General features: G+C 36.9%; 1 protein-coding gene across 6 annotated transcripts in view; it reads left to right on the top strand.

Moving 5' to 3' along the window:
* Positions 1 to 17,209, top strand: part of RBMS3 (RNA binding motif single stranded interacting protein 3) — a 598,526-nt gene extending 581,317 nt beyond the window's left edge. For 3 of the 6 annotated variants that reach the window (XM_018075572.1, XM_018075575.2, XM_018075573.2), the window contains 3 exons: positions 4,543 to 4,623; positions 7,163 to 7,290; positions 11,100 to 17,209. In XM_018075572.1, coding sequence (XP_017931061.1) covers positions 4,543 to 4,623; positions 7,163 to 7,290; positions 11,100 to 11,106 — 216 coding nt within the window. In that variant the 3' untranslated portion in view covers positions 11,107 to 17,209. Of the gene's footprint in view, positions 1 to 4,542; positions 4,624 to 7,162; positions 7,295 to 11,099 lie in introns of those variants that run through there. The other 3 variants (XM_029961807.1, XM_018075576.2, XM_008933510.3) reach the window with 1 other exon arrangement.
* Positions 17,210 to 17,670: the final 461 nt, after the last annotated feature.

Genomic DNA, 17,670 nt, shown 5'->3' with positions numbered 1-17,670 from the left:
ATTCTTTACCTCCTTTCATTTAACTCTTTGTAGTCACTGAGGGTAATATCTGAAAGTAGAGTTGTAAGTATACACTAATACTCTCTTATTTGCTAGCTGTATATTTTTTCGCACATTTAAGTAGTTTCAAAATGGTAAAAACCAAAAATCCCATTGGACAAGGTGTGAGTAGAATTGTTAATGTAGCATATAGGGTAAATGAGTACCCTCATAAGTGCAGTCTGAATTAAACAGTCAGGCATTATGAAGCATGAATTATATTATAATACTGTACATCTTCAGTGCTCAGAACATGCATTCTGTGTACCGTATGAAGAAAATAATAGTTTACAAGCAAATTAAGAGAATGTTGCCACCAGCAATGTATTCTTTTTCTGTAGTTGAAATTACCAGCTTTCAAAGGATCAAAGTGCCAAAAAAAATCTCGCTTACACCCTCCAGATCCATCAGCTGTGCATGTAGAGTCACCATTCATTTTTCTGTCAGAAATAACCAACTTCTAATTTTAGATCCACAAAGCCTGTACAGTTGTGGAAGAATGAACTGTACTTTCTTATTCCTTGCACATACTTTGTTGAATGACCGATCACATTACAGCTCAAAAATCTTTAATCCTGATGGAAAAATATGACAAAGAAAGAATAGATTTGGCTTTTTGAGATTCTCTCATTTCAGTGTTCGCAATACTAATATTTAGTGGAATTAACCAGCTGCTGCTAAGCTAAGCATGAGTCATGCTGTCTCTTTTTCACACATATGTGTGGATAAAGAACTGTAGTGAGTGTGGTTCATGGAGAAAATAAATCTCAGTGATGGTCTTCTGACATAGATGTCTTCTTTCTTTGCCATCTGCTTACTTCCAAGTTACACGAGTTTCTTGAGGTAGATGGGAAGCCATATGGAAACTATGTACATCTACAGGAACTGTGATCCAAATGGAGCTGCATTACAACAGAATCCCTCAGCTAAGCATGTCTTTAGACCAGAATTTTCATCCTGGGTGGTCTTAAGCTGAGTAGATGTAAAATGTTTAACTTTCCTTTAAATCTCATAATTCTTTCTGAAGCTCTTTTCCACCTCCCAACATGGTACCACTCACTCCAACACATCCAGAGCACACTATTTTATAGAATAACTAGGTAAAGTATCTGGGCGACCCAGGGAGAGACACAGATTTCAGTGGGCTCAGTGTGTCTGGGTATGGAAGCTACTGAACAGCAGTGTTCAGGAAGCTTTCTGCTAAACAACCAACAGTGAATATTCGTGACAAGGAATTCAACTCTTGCATTATCCAAACCCGATGATGTAAGTATCAACACTGACATTGTGCCTTAGGACTATGTAATCTTTATTTATCCTGTGAGATCAGAGAATTAGGATTATGTAGTTCACAAAGAAAAGAAATACGAGTAAACTTGATTGAGCTAATGTCAGTTATCGCAAAAAATAATGTTTCCTCTTTCATTATAGAAACTAAACTAAAGCAGCTTCTCAGCGCTAGGCTTCCCGTGATAAAAACAGATGCAGCAGGGCAGACACTCCCAAATTCATGTGGTCTCAGGGGGGACTCCCTCTGCTGCATGTGAGGGGTGCTAAAGACCGATTGTGTGTCTCTGAGAACTAAGCCGTAGTTTTCCTTTATAGCTTGGTAAAGATTTTTAGAGAAGCCTCAATGGATCCTTAAGTGAGACCCTGGAGACTGAGAATCAGTTCCAAGCCCCAGTAACATGTTTAATTGTTGACCCAATTACTCTTTCCTGAAATGATGAGTTCATATTTATAGTCATAAAGATAAAGAAGGTAAATATGTTTGGACATTCCACCAAAGGGCACAATATGTGTAATACAGACCACTGCTGCTGTGTGGTCAAGGGCCACAGTTGTTAAGCAGAAATACTCTGTAGGAATGAGCCTTGGCTAACTTTTACTAGGATCATATTCTTTACCACAAATACTGTATGCCATTGGTGGAACTAATTTGGCCCAAAACATATTTTTTTAATTATAGAACTCTGAAGGATTTATACAAAAAATTGAACCACCATTAGAGCAGACAAGCAGAATGTTATGTACAGGGGAGAAGTCACTTTCCTACAGTTCTTCAGGAGAGAGTCTGGCAAGCTTTAGTCTCCAGAACTTTAAATCACTTGCTATTTGGTTGAATTCAGTTAAAATTCCTGCAAAAAATTAAACTGGGAGAGTGTGGGGACGTGTGAGTGTCTGGAAAGCAGAGTTTGGCCAGAGCCACCAGTGACACTCAAGTCAGCAGTGCAGTTTTCCCTAGAGATTGTCTAGCAGTGAAGGAAGCTACATGAAGTAGTCTGGCAAGTAAGATCAGGATCTGCCTCAAGAGGAAAAAAATAACAATAGAGTAAGAAACTGCACAAGTACTGAGAGCAGTGTTTTCAGAGTCAGCAAAGACATCAGTTAATTCCCGGACAGTTTCAATTGCTGTGCTGCAGAACTCAGTGCCAAAGGATTTTGCAAAAAGTGGACTGGTGTGAATTAAAAAGCAGTTGAATAATTTGATATTTGTGTATTAAAACTTGTTTGGGTTTGTGTGTGAGATAAGAGAATGGCAGACAACGGCATCTTATGAGTCTGAGCATTGATCTTCTGCTAGGTTCAACTCAGAGGAAGTCCAAATTGAATGAGGGCGCTTCATTATTTAAATTAACACTTTTAATTAAAATCTATGTATATTTGTCCGAGTGAAGCTAGCCTACATAGATGTTTAAAACCCTTACAGGTCTTTGCAGAACTGTAAGAATGAGTGCTTCAGGTTACTGTTAAATATTGACACATTTAGAACAATGCTACACAGCAGATGTCTTCCCAACATGTGACGGCAACATTACAAAGCAGAATGAATGGAACGGAAGCAACCCTGGAACACCCTGCTGTAACATTCTCATTAGTTCTTAATCTGTAAGGGAGGAGAATAACCCAACTGTACTGAGTACAATAGGATAGTTGGCCTAATGTTTTTGGTGGGTTAGCCTTCATAAAAAACACTATTGAATTCAATACTCTTTCTGAAGGACAATTTAAAAATCTGAAGAAAAACATGGCCTGATACAGGCATACAGACACTGGAGACACTCCCATCACTTTGCTCAAGTTATGGAAAACACTGTGAAATCTGGCAAAATATTGTAATGGTTTTCAACACCATATGCTGCTCATCTTGCAAGTATAAATTCTATGTCATGTATGATCCTCGCTGATTTTTTTTAAATAGAAAACAATTTCACTTAAATAATTTTTATTTTTTTTCTACTTGAAAGAAGACTTCAGGACTTAGCTGTGAGATTCTTAAATATGCTGTTGTCATTCCCTAAGGCCTTTCTCTAGCATTGCTGCAGTCTGCACCCCACCTTGCAATTTCGTAGTGCATGTTTGTGACGGGCATATCAAACCATCCAGTTAGTTTAGAATTGAGGTGAGAGAGTGCTTTAAATGTAAATTTTACTACAAACAGCGAAATAAAATCTAGCAAGCACTTCCTAGCTCTGCCAGGAAGCAAAGCTATATTTAACTCATTTTAAAATTCATCTAATACATTCTGGGCTGATTCAGATCTTTGGTGTGTCTTTGAAGATAACATGTAGTGGAAGTGTCATACAGTCATTTGGGGGATTGGGCACATTCTGAGATTCTTGTCGGTGAAAACATGTAGTTAGGACTGGATTGTAGAAAGAACGGTACAGATAGATCTGAGGACTTAATATTGATTCTTTATTTGAAAATCTGAACAATCACTGTTGTATTCAGTTCAAGAGCTTTTTAAGAAGTGCTGTATATAAAAAGATTAGTGTCATGCCAATGACAAAATTCACATGCATACATGAATTTTAAAATGGATTGTCAGGTAGTACTTGAGAGAGAGTATTTCAGAGAAGCTAATACAAAGTGTTATATGATAATTTGCAGAAGTTTCAAAATGCATAGAAAGGATCCCTGGATATTAAGAACAAGCTGTAAGAATTTAGCTAAAATATGGGTACAAAAGGAGAAACTCCAGATAGATCTTCCTCCTTTGTTTCTCCTGACTTAAACTTCACCTTCCTGAAGCTTTGTATCCCTGTTAACTCAACTGCTGTTACTGATAGAATTAAATATAGACTGGAATAAACCTCTCAAATTTCCTGCTTCGTATTTTGTAGGTGTGATTAGGTAAGGTCAATTAGACTCCAAAAAATTGTTTAGACATGACTGCTGTCATGTCTCCACTGGGGTTTTCGTAAGTACAAATAGTAGTCTCTTAGTTTTAGAGAACCTGTGAACAATCTAACTTCATCAGTAAGATGTTTACTATTGCCTATATTCAGATATGACCTGGCTTTGAAGTTCAAGATTATGGTTTTTAGTAGCTGTTAAGTCCTGCCATTGCCTAAAATCCTTAATTAAAAGAAATAACATGCTATACACTAACTAAAAAACTCAGAAATGGAAATGGAAACAGTATCATGCTTCTAACATATGGTTTAATGCATCTTGATTGTGGTTTTCTATTGTTCATGTGCTTTTGATTTGTTCTAGTACATGACTGCTGCTGCACCTATGCAAGGGACCTACATTCCCCAGTATACTCCTGTGCCTCCAACAGCTGTCCCTATTGAAGTAAGTTTATCTCCATCCATGAAAGTAGAGTGAAGGGGTAGCAGAACTCCTATGTATTATTCCTTCTTGCACCTATGGTTTGAAAGGGGCCTAAAGTTTCTTTATGGAGGTGGCTGGAAGCTCCCAGCTTTTAAAATTAGGACTGTACATTTCTTCCTCTTTTGTTTTCTTTCTTTTCTTTTCCTTTCCTTCTCTTTTCTAGCCCCTCTTTTTATTTTATTTTTTTAAAATTATTTGCAAGGGCTCTTGTTTTGCATTTGTTTTGTTGTACAGCAGGACGTGGAGTAAAACATCAGTGATTATGACTATTTTTTCCCCATGTACTTGGGAGGGAGATGGGAAGAGACAGGAAAACAAACCCAGCAGGCAAACCACGAAACCAAAAGAGATTTCAAGAAGAGAAGATTGCAAGAGGGTTTGATGCGGTCCTTAGCAAGCATAGGTAATTGCTGAAACATTTAGCCACCAGAAAAAGTGATTGAGCAATGGAAACCTTCCTCTTGTATATACAGACGTGGAGGATGCTGCACTGACTGAGTGCTTTTCATCCTTGAGGAAGGATTCGCTCCCTCCCTCCTTGGGGCTGAGTCATGCTGATGACAGTCTAATGAGTAAGTATTTACTCAACCCTGTAGACCACAAGCTGCCGGGAGAGCGTCAGCTTGGCCTCCACTTCTGTGAATCTTCATAAGGGCAACTGAGCACAGCAAGAGGAGGGAACCTTGGCATCCTCTTCCCTGTGTGCTTCTCTTTGGCGCTACCCTCTTTTATTAACAACTTCTACCCTACTCTGGGGTAAGGCAAGGAGTGCCAGGGTCTCTGTGCTTCTGTCTTCGAGTGTGTGGACTCTGGATTTTGTGCTATTACTACTCTGTGCTGTGAGGATACTGAGTTAGTGGTACTGCTGACATGGGTCCACCAACAGTCAAGTGGGCTTATCCTGTTTTCTCCTAGTTCTTTGCAATTATTCTCAAATAAAGTCCCACAGGAAAGGCTACTACTGTTGTGTCATACTGATCTGATCATGTTTCAGTCTTTTTTGCCTCAATATAATTTTGCCCTAAGCCTCTTTTGTTTATAAATGCACCATGGGCACCTCTTTTCAAATGATATTCTTAAGTATTAAACTGGGCAGTTACAAATATGAATTAAAAGGAGATGGTGGGGTGGAGAGTGGTTCATACAACAGTATTGGCTGCACACCATGCTGACCTATGCAAACGAGTTTAAATTAATTCTTCCTGAGCTCTCCTCCCCATCACCTGCTGGTATATTCGTGCCTTCTAAAGTAACATGGTGTGGTAACTATCTACTGTAACAATCCAAATATTATCTGAATATATGCCCTGTTTTGCACTGAGCCAGTGATGATGATTATTGTTAATGTTTATCTGTATTCATGTAGCATCATGAACCAGGACCCTACCATGCTGGATGCTGCTCAAGCAGAGACCAAAAAATACTATCTCTGCGCCAGAGAGCTTACAATCTCAAGATGAGATGGACACAAACAGAAGGATAAAGACAAGGAAGTAGACAGAAAAAGATAATACTGACAGTCTGTTAAGCAGTAGATATGAAGAATTTCTGAAAAATGAAACTGATATTTTAACAGATGTTTTAAAATAAAGTACCTGTTGTTTACACAGGACTCAAATAAAAACAAAGCAAGTGCTTTGTGCTCCCTCTTCTGGCTCTGTTGCGTGCAATAGAGTAATAAAGCATGTTCCCTGAAGAGACCTGCTATTCGTGTGACCAACACACCAAGTATGAGAGTAAAAGAGAAAATGTAGCTTACTTTGAAAGGGTACCAAAAAACTTAAACCAAGTATTATGCAGACTGTCTAAACAGGATAAGAAGTTATGCATAATGTTAAGTTCATACATATAATCCTTTGTGTGTTTACTTAGTTACCTTTTGCAAACATATAAATAAAACAAAACTTCATTGGAGCTTTGACTTAACAGATAAATGTCTTTAGCATAAAGCAAATTTATTTTGAAGGGAACATGCATAAAAGCAATGCGGAGAGAAGGGCAGTATTTTTCTAAGGTGGCTGAATTTCTGTTGGATGTGTAGGAAAGTGGAGAGCAGGAGGCCTAGATTCTTCCTTTATTGCATTTTAAGTCAAACAAAATAAATGTGAACTAAGTGTGAATTGAGGTAGGTAGGTGAAAACTGGAAGAGCCATACATATGTTGTGAAAAAGACAAGAAGTAAAACCCAGAATCTACCAAAGTCAGAAGTTTTGCCTCTGGCTTTGAATGGACAGGGAACTGCCCTCAAAGGTGGAGGTGTTTTCCACTGCAGCCTATGAGAGCAAAGTACTACTGGTATGCTGAGAAAGCTTTTTGTTACTGAATTAGTTCTCTAAAACTAATGATGGAGTTTGTTGTGTTAGCATATGGTTCTGCTACCTCAAACTCTCTCATTCTCTAGAGGAATACAGGAATGGTGAGCTGATGCTGAGCTGTTTTGCATAATTTACTGCAGTGAGTACAATTACTAAGTTTTTCATGTCCTCATTTGATTCCTTAGGGTGTTGTTGCTGATACTTCTCCACAGACAGTAGCATCTTCATCACAGGAAGCCAGTGGTCAACAGCAACAGATGACAGTGGAAACATCCAGTGAACATGCGCCTGCATATTCTTACCAACAGTCTAAGTAAGTACACATACACTTTGTAGCCAAAAGGTTTTGATTCTTGATTATAGCAGGCCAAATTCGACTCCCTGTTTCAGCAGTATAAATTCTGAATAGCTTCGTTAAGTTCAGACGAATTCTGGATATATAGCAGTGTAATTAGCAAAAGGTTTTGGCTGATGGCCTCACCTTGGCAAAATGTGCTTGAGTCCCTGCCTACAATGATATGCTCTCTGACTATCTGCTGCTTTTCTGCACTCAGAAGGATCTCAACAACTGCGTTAACAATCATCACACTGGGCTAAAGCGGCATCTGGCATCAGAGGTTAAAAAGGGCTTAAATTTGCAAGGGTGAAAATATTGGCACAGAACACATTGGCACATGTAAAGCTTTCTTTCTGAAAGCATAGTTAATGAAGCAGTATAAATTACCTCAAGTTGGTATTTGTGATTGTGCAAAATTGGTGCCTTGCAGACATTGAGTGGGCAGGAACTGGAAATGGAAGAAGAATGGGTAGAAAAGAGGTGGGGAGAAGCACTGCTTAGTCTGTCTCCATTTCTCTGCTCCTTTTGTTTACTTCCCACGGAATACCTTGGAAAGTTCAAAATTTATACACTGACAGCTGGATTTAGAACTCTTAAAGAGTCCCTTCATCTTCAGAATAATCCTCAAACACAGTTTTTCTTTGCTAGAGTAAAACCAGTCCTCACGAAGGGAAGGTTACTTAGTGACAGGATACTCACTGGGACTGATCAGTGTTGGACAGATTCTAGGAAGAGGCACTAATTGAGTCCTTTCTTAATACATGTATATTGAACACCAGCTTCAGTGTGAAAAGAGAATTACACGTTTTATCTTGGGCAAGAAAGACAAATAGCCAGACAAGAAATATGTTAGATATGTCAGTCAATGCATCATGACTTGGTACTTATAGAGGCATCAGATATGAGCTGGTATAGGAAAGATTAGAATTATACCAGTCTGTCAGTTACTTTACTTCATTTTTGAGCTCTGGAAGTGCAAGATACATTTATTTGTCTACCATATGAGTAGCAAATGGTTTCAGATCACACACACTCCCTTTTTGACCACCATAAAACAGAAGACTGCTATTTCTTTTGTCATACCCATATCTGTCTGTATGTACATATTACAAAAGCAATCAAATCACAAGCTTTTTGTTGATGTACCTAATTGGAGACACACTCTGCCCATGTGTATCTTTCTAGCCAACAGTCTCTCTAGCACCTGTAAATAAATGATTGCAAAATACTTATAGAATACAATGAGCAAAGAGAGAAATATATGTTTGTATCATCCTATTGGCTTGCTTTGATGATTATGCTCCATAGCATTTGGATCTGGCCATTCCTGTGTCTCTGTTCCCTTTTGCTTAAGCCTTAAAGCAGAAGGACTTAGTTTTAGAAGGCCTCATAAGGTAGCTGTAAGCAGCAGATTCTGGCATTTTTCCGCATAAGAGGAAACTGCATTGCAATTCTTTATTGAAATGGGTGCTGTGTTTCTTGCCAGTGTGGTGAATTTCCTGAGAATGAGATCCCTCATCTTTCCTTGTCATCTACAGCCTTTTTGCAATGATGGATATACTTCTAATGGCACTTGCATTTATATTCAGGGAAATGTCTTCCTTTTTTAATCACACAGTCAGCTCCACTACAGATTTTTTTATTATACTTATTTCAGTATTTTTTTTATGAAATGGTCCCTCTATTTATGTCTGCCAGTTGCAGGCATAAATGCAGTGTGGGAAGCTGTAGAAACAAGGAAAATACACACAATATACACAAGATAACTTCTGACAAAAATATTTAAGTAACCTGTAATATAAAACCAAGTGAAGTTGTTTTATAATTAAAATATAATTTTGTCACTTAGCTTTTTGAAGGGCACATTTATTAATAACAAACATCATGCCTAATGTACAACAGCATTTATCAAAGCAAGATAAGAGAAGATAATTAGCATGACTGGACAATGATTTTGTTAGATAAAGGCAAAGGAAAAGGCGGACAATATAAAATTATTTCATAGGAGCTGATCAGTCAGGAGAAAAGTTATAACAGCATATTTCCTTATATGTATTTTCTTTGCAACAATCATGAAATTGCAGGCAACGAAGGAGAGACAATGTACTAAGAATGAACTGGGTGGTATAAGGACTCTGTACTCTCTTTGTAAGTAGAAATAAACCACAAAACTTAAAATTTAAGTTCCACTTTTTTAATCAGCATACATGTTCTTTTATTTAATATGCTGAGTTCTGTACTTGAGGATTCCACCCAAAGATGTTCAGAAATGGTAGCTTCATGTTGAAAACCTGGCTAACTGTTGTGCAGGTAGAATAGGCCTTGATTTCTGAGCAGAGGAATCTACTTTATGAGGAAATCACCTTAATTGTTTTAGACCTTACTCCTTTTTTTTCCTTGTAAATATTTAATTTTGCACATAAAAGTGTGAAACCAATGAAATGGAGATCAATGCACGAGAAAAGTATGCACTCTTACCTCCAAGCAAAAGTCTGCTGGACGACCTACTCTGATTTTAAATATGGAAAGAATTATGTTTTTCTGGAGCCTTTTGTGGGCAAAATCAATGCCAGGTTAGATTAGAGAGCATGTGCTGTGACCCTTTGGTGACACCAGCCACTCTACCCAGAGCGGCAGAAAAACCTCAGAAAGGTGAGCATCCAACCTGAATACTCCTACCGGAAATTATACATAGAAAACCTGAAGAAAATAGTTAATTGTTGCATTCCACATAAATCTGTTGTTTACATTCAAGGTATTATTTTTCAGGCATCATGCCAGGAAAAAATCCTTTGGTAAATTTAAAATTTAAAATTGTAGTTTTAGGTTTGCCATCCCAGACAGAAAGTTCTGTGGCAAATGTTAGATCATCAACATTCTTCACAATTTAACTCATAATTTAAAAACTAATTTTAAACTACAAGGGCTAGTGTGCTAATGCATGCAAAAGGAAAGATACTGAATTTTCTTTTGTTGAGCTTTGGTCAGAAAAGGATTTTTTCCATGTAAGTTTTGAGGACTGTAGGAAAAACAACAGCTGATCCTTACTGATAGCCCTAGACATGGAACAGCATTTATACGTAGGTTCTACATCTCCCCAAAGATCTCACGGTCTTGTTAAGATAAGTTTGATGTGACATATCTTTAAATGACATGAAACCTCAAAAACAGAAAATGAGAGTTATCTTCCGTAAGAAAAAGGTCTATAGTTTTGTTTATTCCCTGTGCTAAATTTAGAAAGATTTAACACTGTATGATCAAAAAATATATTTTTCTAATTCATATTATCTTGAATGTTTCTACTAAGTTAGCCATAACTGGCTCATTAAGCAGACTGCTCCACAGTCTAATTGTTCTTGCCATCAGAAAATGTGTTCTTTCTAGCAAATTGGTGTATCCTTTTATTGTAATTTTATCCTTCATTTCATTATTAGTATCCAAAATAAATAGCAGCACTAATTATTATGAAAATATTCACCCTCTTATTGAATTACTTTTGAAAGATTTACATGTATTCATTTCATTTCAGTATAGTTAGTCTGCCTATTAAGCATAGCATTAACAAGAATAAATTCATCTGCTTAGAATGTGTTAATGTCCCCAAAGCAGGAATTCCCTATTTTTGCCTGAGTATTTTCAGCTTATTGGTGGTATCATATTTAAACAGCTGCGAAGTTAGTTTAGCTTGGATTACTTTTAAAGTGAATTGGGTGGAAAAAAAGGAGAGAAGCCTATTTCAAAGTTATTTTGACTTAATGACCACTTTAATTCAATTGTTTTTACAGACAATAAACAGGACTGAAGAATGTCGGTCTGAAATCTTTGCCTTGAATGGAGAAACTTCACTGAACAAGAAGTTGGCTTCCAGTTTGCACAGGCGTCAAATGAATGCTTTTTTTTTCTACCTTTCCCAATGAAAACAAAACAGTGTTTTTATGTGCTGTGCAAATGGTTCTGTCATGTAGTCTGACAATTTTATTTTTGCTATATTTTTTTTTTCAACTAAAGGAAAAAACCCAGAGGAAAAATGCTGGGTTGACATTTCATCTGGACGAACATTTGAATTCAGAATTTACCTGGAGGTGTAGCTAGATTTTTTTTTTTTTTTAAAAACAGAAAAACTGATGATGTCAAGAGGGAGCAAGTTGCGATGAAAACCAATTGTCTTCCTCAAAAATTAAGCTACTCTTTTTCTCTCATTTTCTTTTTCTTCTTGTTTTAAATCTAGAGTGTTTTTCGGTTTTTTGTTTTTTGGGTTTTTTTAAAGAAATGTTTAGGTAAGGTTTATCTTGAATCTTAATTGCCTTAATTTTAAGGACGTCAAAGGCTCTCAAGGCAAGCTGTCAACGTCTTGTTAGAAAACCCGAGAATGAATTGAAACTGCTCACACCGGTGCTGGTGCAGAAGTTTAATAGACTGAGTTTTTGGGGTGAACAAAAAATAAACTGTACAGTTTAAAAGAAAATGATTTTCTTCTTTTGAAGAAAAGTTGATGATAAAGGAACTGTGGCAACTGAAAGGATTGGAAAAATGCTGGGACTTTTATGAACTTTGTCTTAATTGTTGACAGAAAAAAATTCTAGAAGGCTAAAGCATTTTACAGTAAAGTTATTGAATTGAGAAAAAAACTTGCTGCATTATAGAGAATGCAGGGTTTTTTTCTTGCAGAATGCAGATTTTTTTATTTACAAAGCGTGATCGCTAGCAAAAGCATTAGTGCTTTTTATCTGCAGTCTTTTTTATGAGCTTTAAGAAGTTTTTAGTCTGCTTTGCTTGTCACATTGCAAAAACCTAGCTTAAGAGCATTAAAAAAAACTTAAGTAGATAGGAGCTTATGGTCAAAAAAAGTGCAAAAAAAGCAATAGATAGAAGAAATTGTTGACAATTTCTGTAGTCTTTCCTAGTTGTGAACAAATGCAGCCTATGGATGGCCTATTTTATACCAAAGATGAAGTGACACCCTAACGCAGTCCAGAAGATAGAGGTTTTTTTCTTTTTTTATCTTTATTTGACCTACATGGCCGGACCAGTTCTTACTTTCTCGTTTGTTTAAACTATCTTCCACTGGTGTTTTACATACTGCATATGTTTATAGTGGAAATTTCAGAGTAGTTGGTATTAGAAGATTTTTGATGATGTGCTTTGGAGACTATCCCAAAGCAAGGGGATTGAGTTACCAACTAATCTGTCCAGGCAGGCTTTAATTTTGATGAGGTTTTATCTTTAATTGCCTGATCTTTGGTATTTCTACTGAAACAACAGTCTTCCTTCTGAATTCCGACATACCGCAGATTCATTTCTTCACCTCAGTCTTTGTCATCGTCCAGCATGCATAGCCACCTTAATTCTGCATTTATTTTTCAGTGTTGCATTTGAGTTGCCAGGTAGATGCAGGAGAAAGCAAACTTGATCTTTCTTCTCATTTTAGCTCTCCCATACAAGCAGACATTTTGAAAATGACGTAGTATTGTCATGCAGGCAAGAAGTTAAAAATTATTCTTCTCTGCTATGATTTCTGTTGTCTTAATATGTTGGCTGACAATCACTAATTAGTATGATTAGGCCTAAAAACAAAAAAAAGATGCTAAATTTAATCCACCAAAACTTGTTTTATGAATGACTGTTATTTTCCGTAGAGTAATCTTGATTATGGTCCTTAGTTTCTCCAAACAAACAAATGGAAAAGGTGAGAAGCAAGTCAAAAGATGATTTTTTTCCTTAAGGAGGCAGAAGAGAAGCAGCATTTCAGTATATACATACATGCACACATATCTATGTGTCAAAATTAAACCAAACATTTTTAAACTTTCCTCCATCCAGAAGAGAGGGGAGGGTTCATCACATTTCTTGTGGTGGATTAGACACAGGGTATCCATTAAAAATAATGAAATTAAAACATATGTATTGGATCAATCTGATTCAGCTGCCCAATCCTAAAAAGAGGTCTGTGTTTCCCTAACCTGATTTTTTTGGGGAAAAGAACACAATTATTTTTTTAAATTGATGAAACAAGATCGTATTTTTTAACATAGTGGGAGGGGGGAGGGGGTTTCCCAAATAAATGCTGCTAGATATGCAACATAGAAAAGAGAGAAATGGGAGTTCAGCATAGGAAGAGGGCCTGATTTTCAGAAGTAGTAAAACTGCTTGCTCCAGAGTAGTAGTTGATATTCAGCACTTCTGAAAAACAGATGATGCCAAAGTAAAACAACAACATCATCCACAACATGTTTTCAATTCAGAAAAAAAAAACCCTCTCTTTCTGTTTCATATGCTGTCTCATTACTTGTTGCTTTTTGAGAGTGGCACTTGAATTTTGTCCTTGGATAAAGTTTCCCTCTTTCTTTGGAGGGCATAGGAGGGAAAAAATCGATCTAGCCTTATTTTCTTCCTTTCTACACGTACTCTCTTTCTGTCTCTCTCCGAGTTATTTGTACAAGTGGAGATAATCCCCGGCACAAGTCAGTTATATATGAAATAAACACATTTATTTCTGTGTTAGTTCTAATGTGACACAAAAAAAGTCTCATTTACTATCAACAATGAGGCTACAAGGTAGCTACCATGTGGCTGATGAATATGCTGAGGTACCTTCTTGTTTCTATTCAGAACTCTGCTGCTTTATTTATACATTCAGAAACATTTTTCTTATTTTTTTCAGTGAAGTTAAACAATCTCAGTGTTTTTTATTAAGCCAGACAGGCAACACGATATCATAGTGCCTGTCACTTTTAAAGTGTTTCAAGTGCATTCTGTATTAGAATTGTTCCCCTTTTTTTCCATGCTATAATGTTCAATGGTGTTTGAAATCAAAAGAAACAAGCAAAGAAGCAGAGGAAGAAGAAGAGGAAAGAAAATGGATCCCTTAAATGCAATTTATCTTGTTACTGATCCCAAAAAAAAAACAGTGAACTGGTCTGAAAGTCTATGAATTATAAACACTGTGAGCTTTGAGTATAAACAGTCATAGATCATAAGGTAAGAAAAAAGCTTATTTAGAACATACAAAATGCTCAGAAGGTGGTAACTTATTTCTGAAAGTTAAAAATGAGATAAAAGTGAACAGTGAAATAGCAACATGCTGCATGGATGTTGTCATAGGAGAGGAATATTTGGTGGCCTCTGAAATCTAGAACTGGTTTTCTTTATGTTCTGGCTAATATGATTTTTTTCAAGGTTTATTGTTATTATCTGGTAAAGGTTCTGTTTTTCTTTTTTTCTTTTTTTTTTTAAGACCTGAGTTTGTAAAGTCACTATCTATGTCTGTCTTGCCAACTTAGCTTTAAATATCAGGAGAGTTCCTGAAAGATTGCAGAAACAACTCTAGATGTCTAAAGCAATGGTGCCTGGCCCAGAGGTCTAGAAGTAACATCAATCCATAAGCTGAACTGCATATGTACTTTCCATCACACCTCAATTCTTGTAAATAATCAAATCTGGATGTTTGGGTTTGGTAATTTTGTTTTTACCTTATAAGTTAAACACAGAAGGGGTGTCAGAAAATTATGAATTATGGCTAGAAATTTCTGAATACCTGGGCTTGTCATTGAACATTGAGAAAAAAAAAAAAGACATTGGAACTGAAGAGAATATTATACTCGCAGGTGCTGACCCAAGTGTAGATCAGGGCACTGAAAAATCTTACTGTTCCCACTGAGATTGCAGAGGGACTCTTCTTCCTATCTGGCTCTACTGCTGGTTTTGTAAGCACTTTTCACCTGTGACAGTCAGGCCTCAAATTGTGAATGTCCTCTTATTGCCTTCCAGTGAAACAGACTCTTGAAATGTCCTTAGCCTGTGCTAACCTGTATAGTTCTGTTTACCAAGAGACTGCCTTGGTTGTGTTGGTCAAGAAATCCACTGTAATGCAGAATGAGGCATATTTGAGAGCAACTGCATCACATTGTATCATCTTCTGCTATGGATGCATGCCCAAATGTGGAAGATAAAGGCTGGTCATTAGAGAAGTGAGGGCTTAAACTTTCAGTGGGCAATTGGGCTGTAGCATTCGAATGGATTTTTACACAAGTAAAAATCAAATGAAGGGTATTATTTATGTATGTATGTGTACCAAAACTCAGCAAATTTGAGGAAGCCTGCATTGTAATAAAGTTTATTTTTAATATGTCATAGTATTTGGATCTATATTATGTTGTTTATGGTACTGAAGGATGGGACTGATACTAAGTGTTTAACAAATTGCCACGCTTCATGATTTTAAGCTTGATGGTGCTCCTCATGCCACTTCATTTTAATGCTGAGGTTGACATGAGCAAAACAGGTTTAGGCAGACTTGCTTAACTCCACCTATAGCAGAGTCATGCTAAAGAGTGATAATGTGCTTAAAGTAATGAATCAATCCATTTTTAGTGATGAGACCAAATGTGGTAGTTGAAGATAGTAATGTTTGATACACGCATGGTCAACATTTCCTTTCAGAACTTTATTTAACATGAAATTGGTCTGGATATAAACGAAGTGCCCTAGGGTAAGGGATTTTCCTGGTCTTTCTCGGTAGCCCACATGAACTAAGAAAACAGTCACGGTGTGATGGAAATGCAAAACAGAAAACAACAAAAATGCTGAAGTTTGATGCATTAGTCTATTCTGTTTAATGACAATTGACTCTAGTAACAAAGACTCCTTTCATTTCTAATACGCATACACTCAGTCATGCACACACACTTTCTCAGAAGGAGGGCTGAGTGAGCAGCAGACTTCTCCCCTTCAGTGGAGCAGATTTCTAGAATCTCAGAAGCAGCAAAGATGCAGTGTAAGGAGAGTTATTTTCTTCTCAAAAAGAGCACCAACTTTTTCTATATTGCTCCTGTCCCCCAGATAGGCTAGAGCGCTGTATGTACCCCAGAGATTTATTCACCTTTGTGCCTCAAAGCAGGCAGAAGAGACCCTTTCTTCTCCCCTTTATTAACATGCTCTTTGTTAATATTGAACAGAAAATTATGAGAGTAAAACTGTAAAAGAAATGAATCCCAGTGTTGGTTCAACTTTCCATGATAAGAAAAAATTCTTGTGTTTATTTCAGTTGTTCAGTTCAGTTGTTAATTCCCCAACAGTGACAGCTGAGTTCCTTTACCTTAATAAAAATGCATAATGAAGTGAAAAATGTCAGTCTTTGACAGGTTCACAAATCCATTTTTCCTTGCAGGTCGAAAGCCTGCAAGGTGTAAGCACCTTCCAAGATCTGGATCTGTTGTCCTTAAGAGAGTATCTGCCCAACATTAATTTTTCTGCCTTTAAGTGTCTTTCTCTTGGATAATAATTTTATGAATTTGGTGAAATTTACAGTCAGTTATATTTTTAAAAGCCCAAAAATACAGCCTAGAGAAGAGAACATGATGTTTATGTAATTAAAGTATTATTAAATATGCCGTATTACAGAATGGAAGAAAATTCTACTATCTTTTAGAGGCAAAACAATTTTATGTAAAACCAGGAAGTGAACAGAATTCATTTAGGAATTTTTAGTTGTTCTGCTTTTTAAAGGAGAATGAACAGATTCTATCTGTATGAAAAATCAAAGCAGCTTTGAAAGCAGATGAACTTCCTATCAAGAAAACATGCATCACAAAGATGGGGCAGAGGTTCTTTAAAGCCCTTACAGACCTCACTGTAGCCAAAATGTAGAACACAGAACCTCTGCGATACATTAAATTATGAATCTTATTTATATGGGCATCTGTGTGCTGATGTCTCAGAATGTCTTTGAAAGATCTGTACTGCTATGGTTTTTTTTTTTATGTTTTCCATTTGTAACACAATCCTAAATAGCTGCCATTTTCCCACTCCTGGGGCTTTCTGTAGATCAGTGGATGTTAGGTTTAAACTTCTGTTTTCTTTGATGAAGCTTTCAATAAAAAAATAAAGAAAGAAAAGAGCTGGGTGACTCTGTGTTCTTGTGACACCTTTCTGCAGAGGCTTCCCAAGGCTGTGGCTCTGTGCTGAGAACAGAGGGAGCAGAAAGGCTTTGCGGCAAAGTCCTCTGCCTCTGTATCTTCACCAAATGGAAGGAAAGAATCAGAGAGACAAGTAAGCTCTATTGGCCCATCAGCAGCACAACCACCCATGTGCTTCGAGGTGAAATGCAGGAGAAAGTTTTTCTCACCCCAAGACTGAATATTTAATGCTGGTGGGTATGTGTTGTCCAGGCTCTCAGCAGTGCACCTGCTAAAAGAACATTGCCTCTGGTTCTGAGGCTTATTTTAAAGAGTGACTTCAGGACAAAATTTGCCACATGGAAGACAGAAAATCTTTATTTACGGAATAAGTACAGCCTAAGCAGTGGTAGTGCAAGCCATACTTCATCTTGAAAGGAAACTGGAAAGTAAATTGCCTCCT

Source organism: Manacus vitellinus, unplaced genomic scaffold (assembly GCF_001715985.3).
Source record: "Manacus vitellinus isolate BGI_N305 unplaced genomic scaffold, ASM171598v3 scaffold_3_pilon, whole genome shotgun sequence".
NCBI classification, from domain to species: Eukaryota; Metazoa; Chordata; class Aves; order Passeriformes; family Pipridae; genus Manacus; species Manacus vitellinus.
The sequence above is the reverse complement of the archived record's forward strand: the minus strand, read 5'-3'. Positions and strand labels throughout refer to the sequence as shown.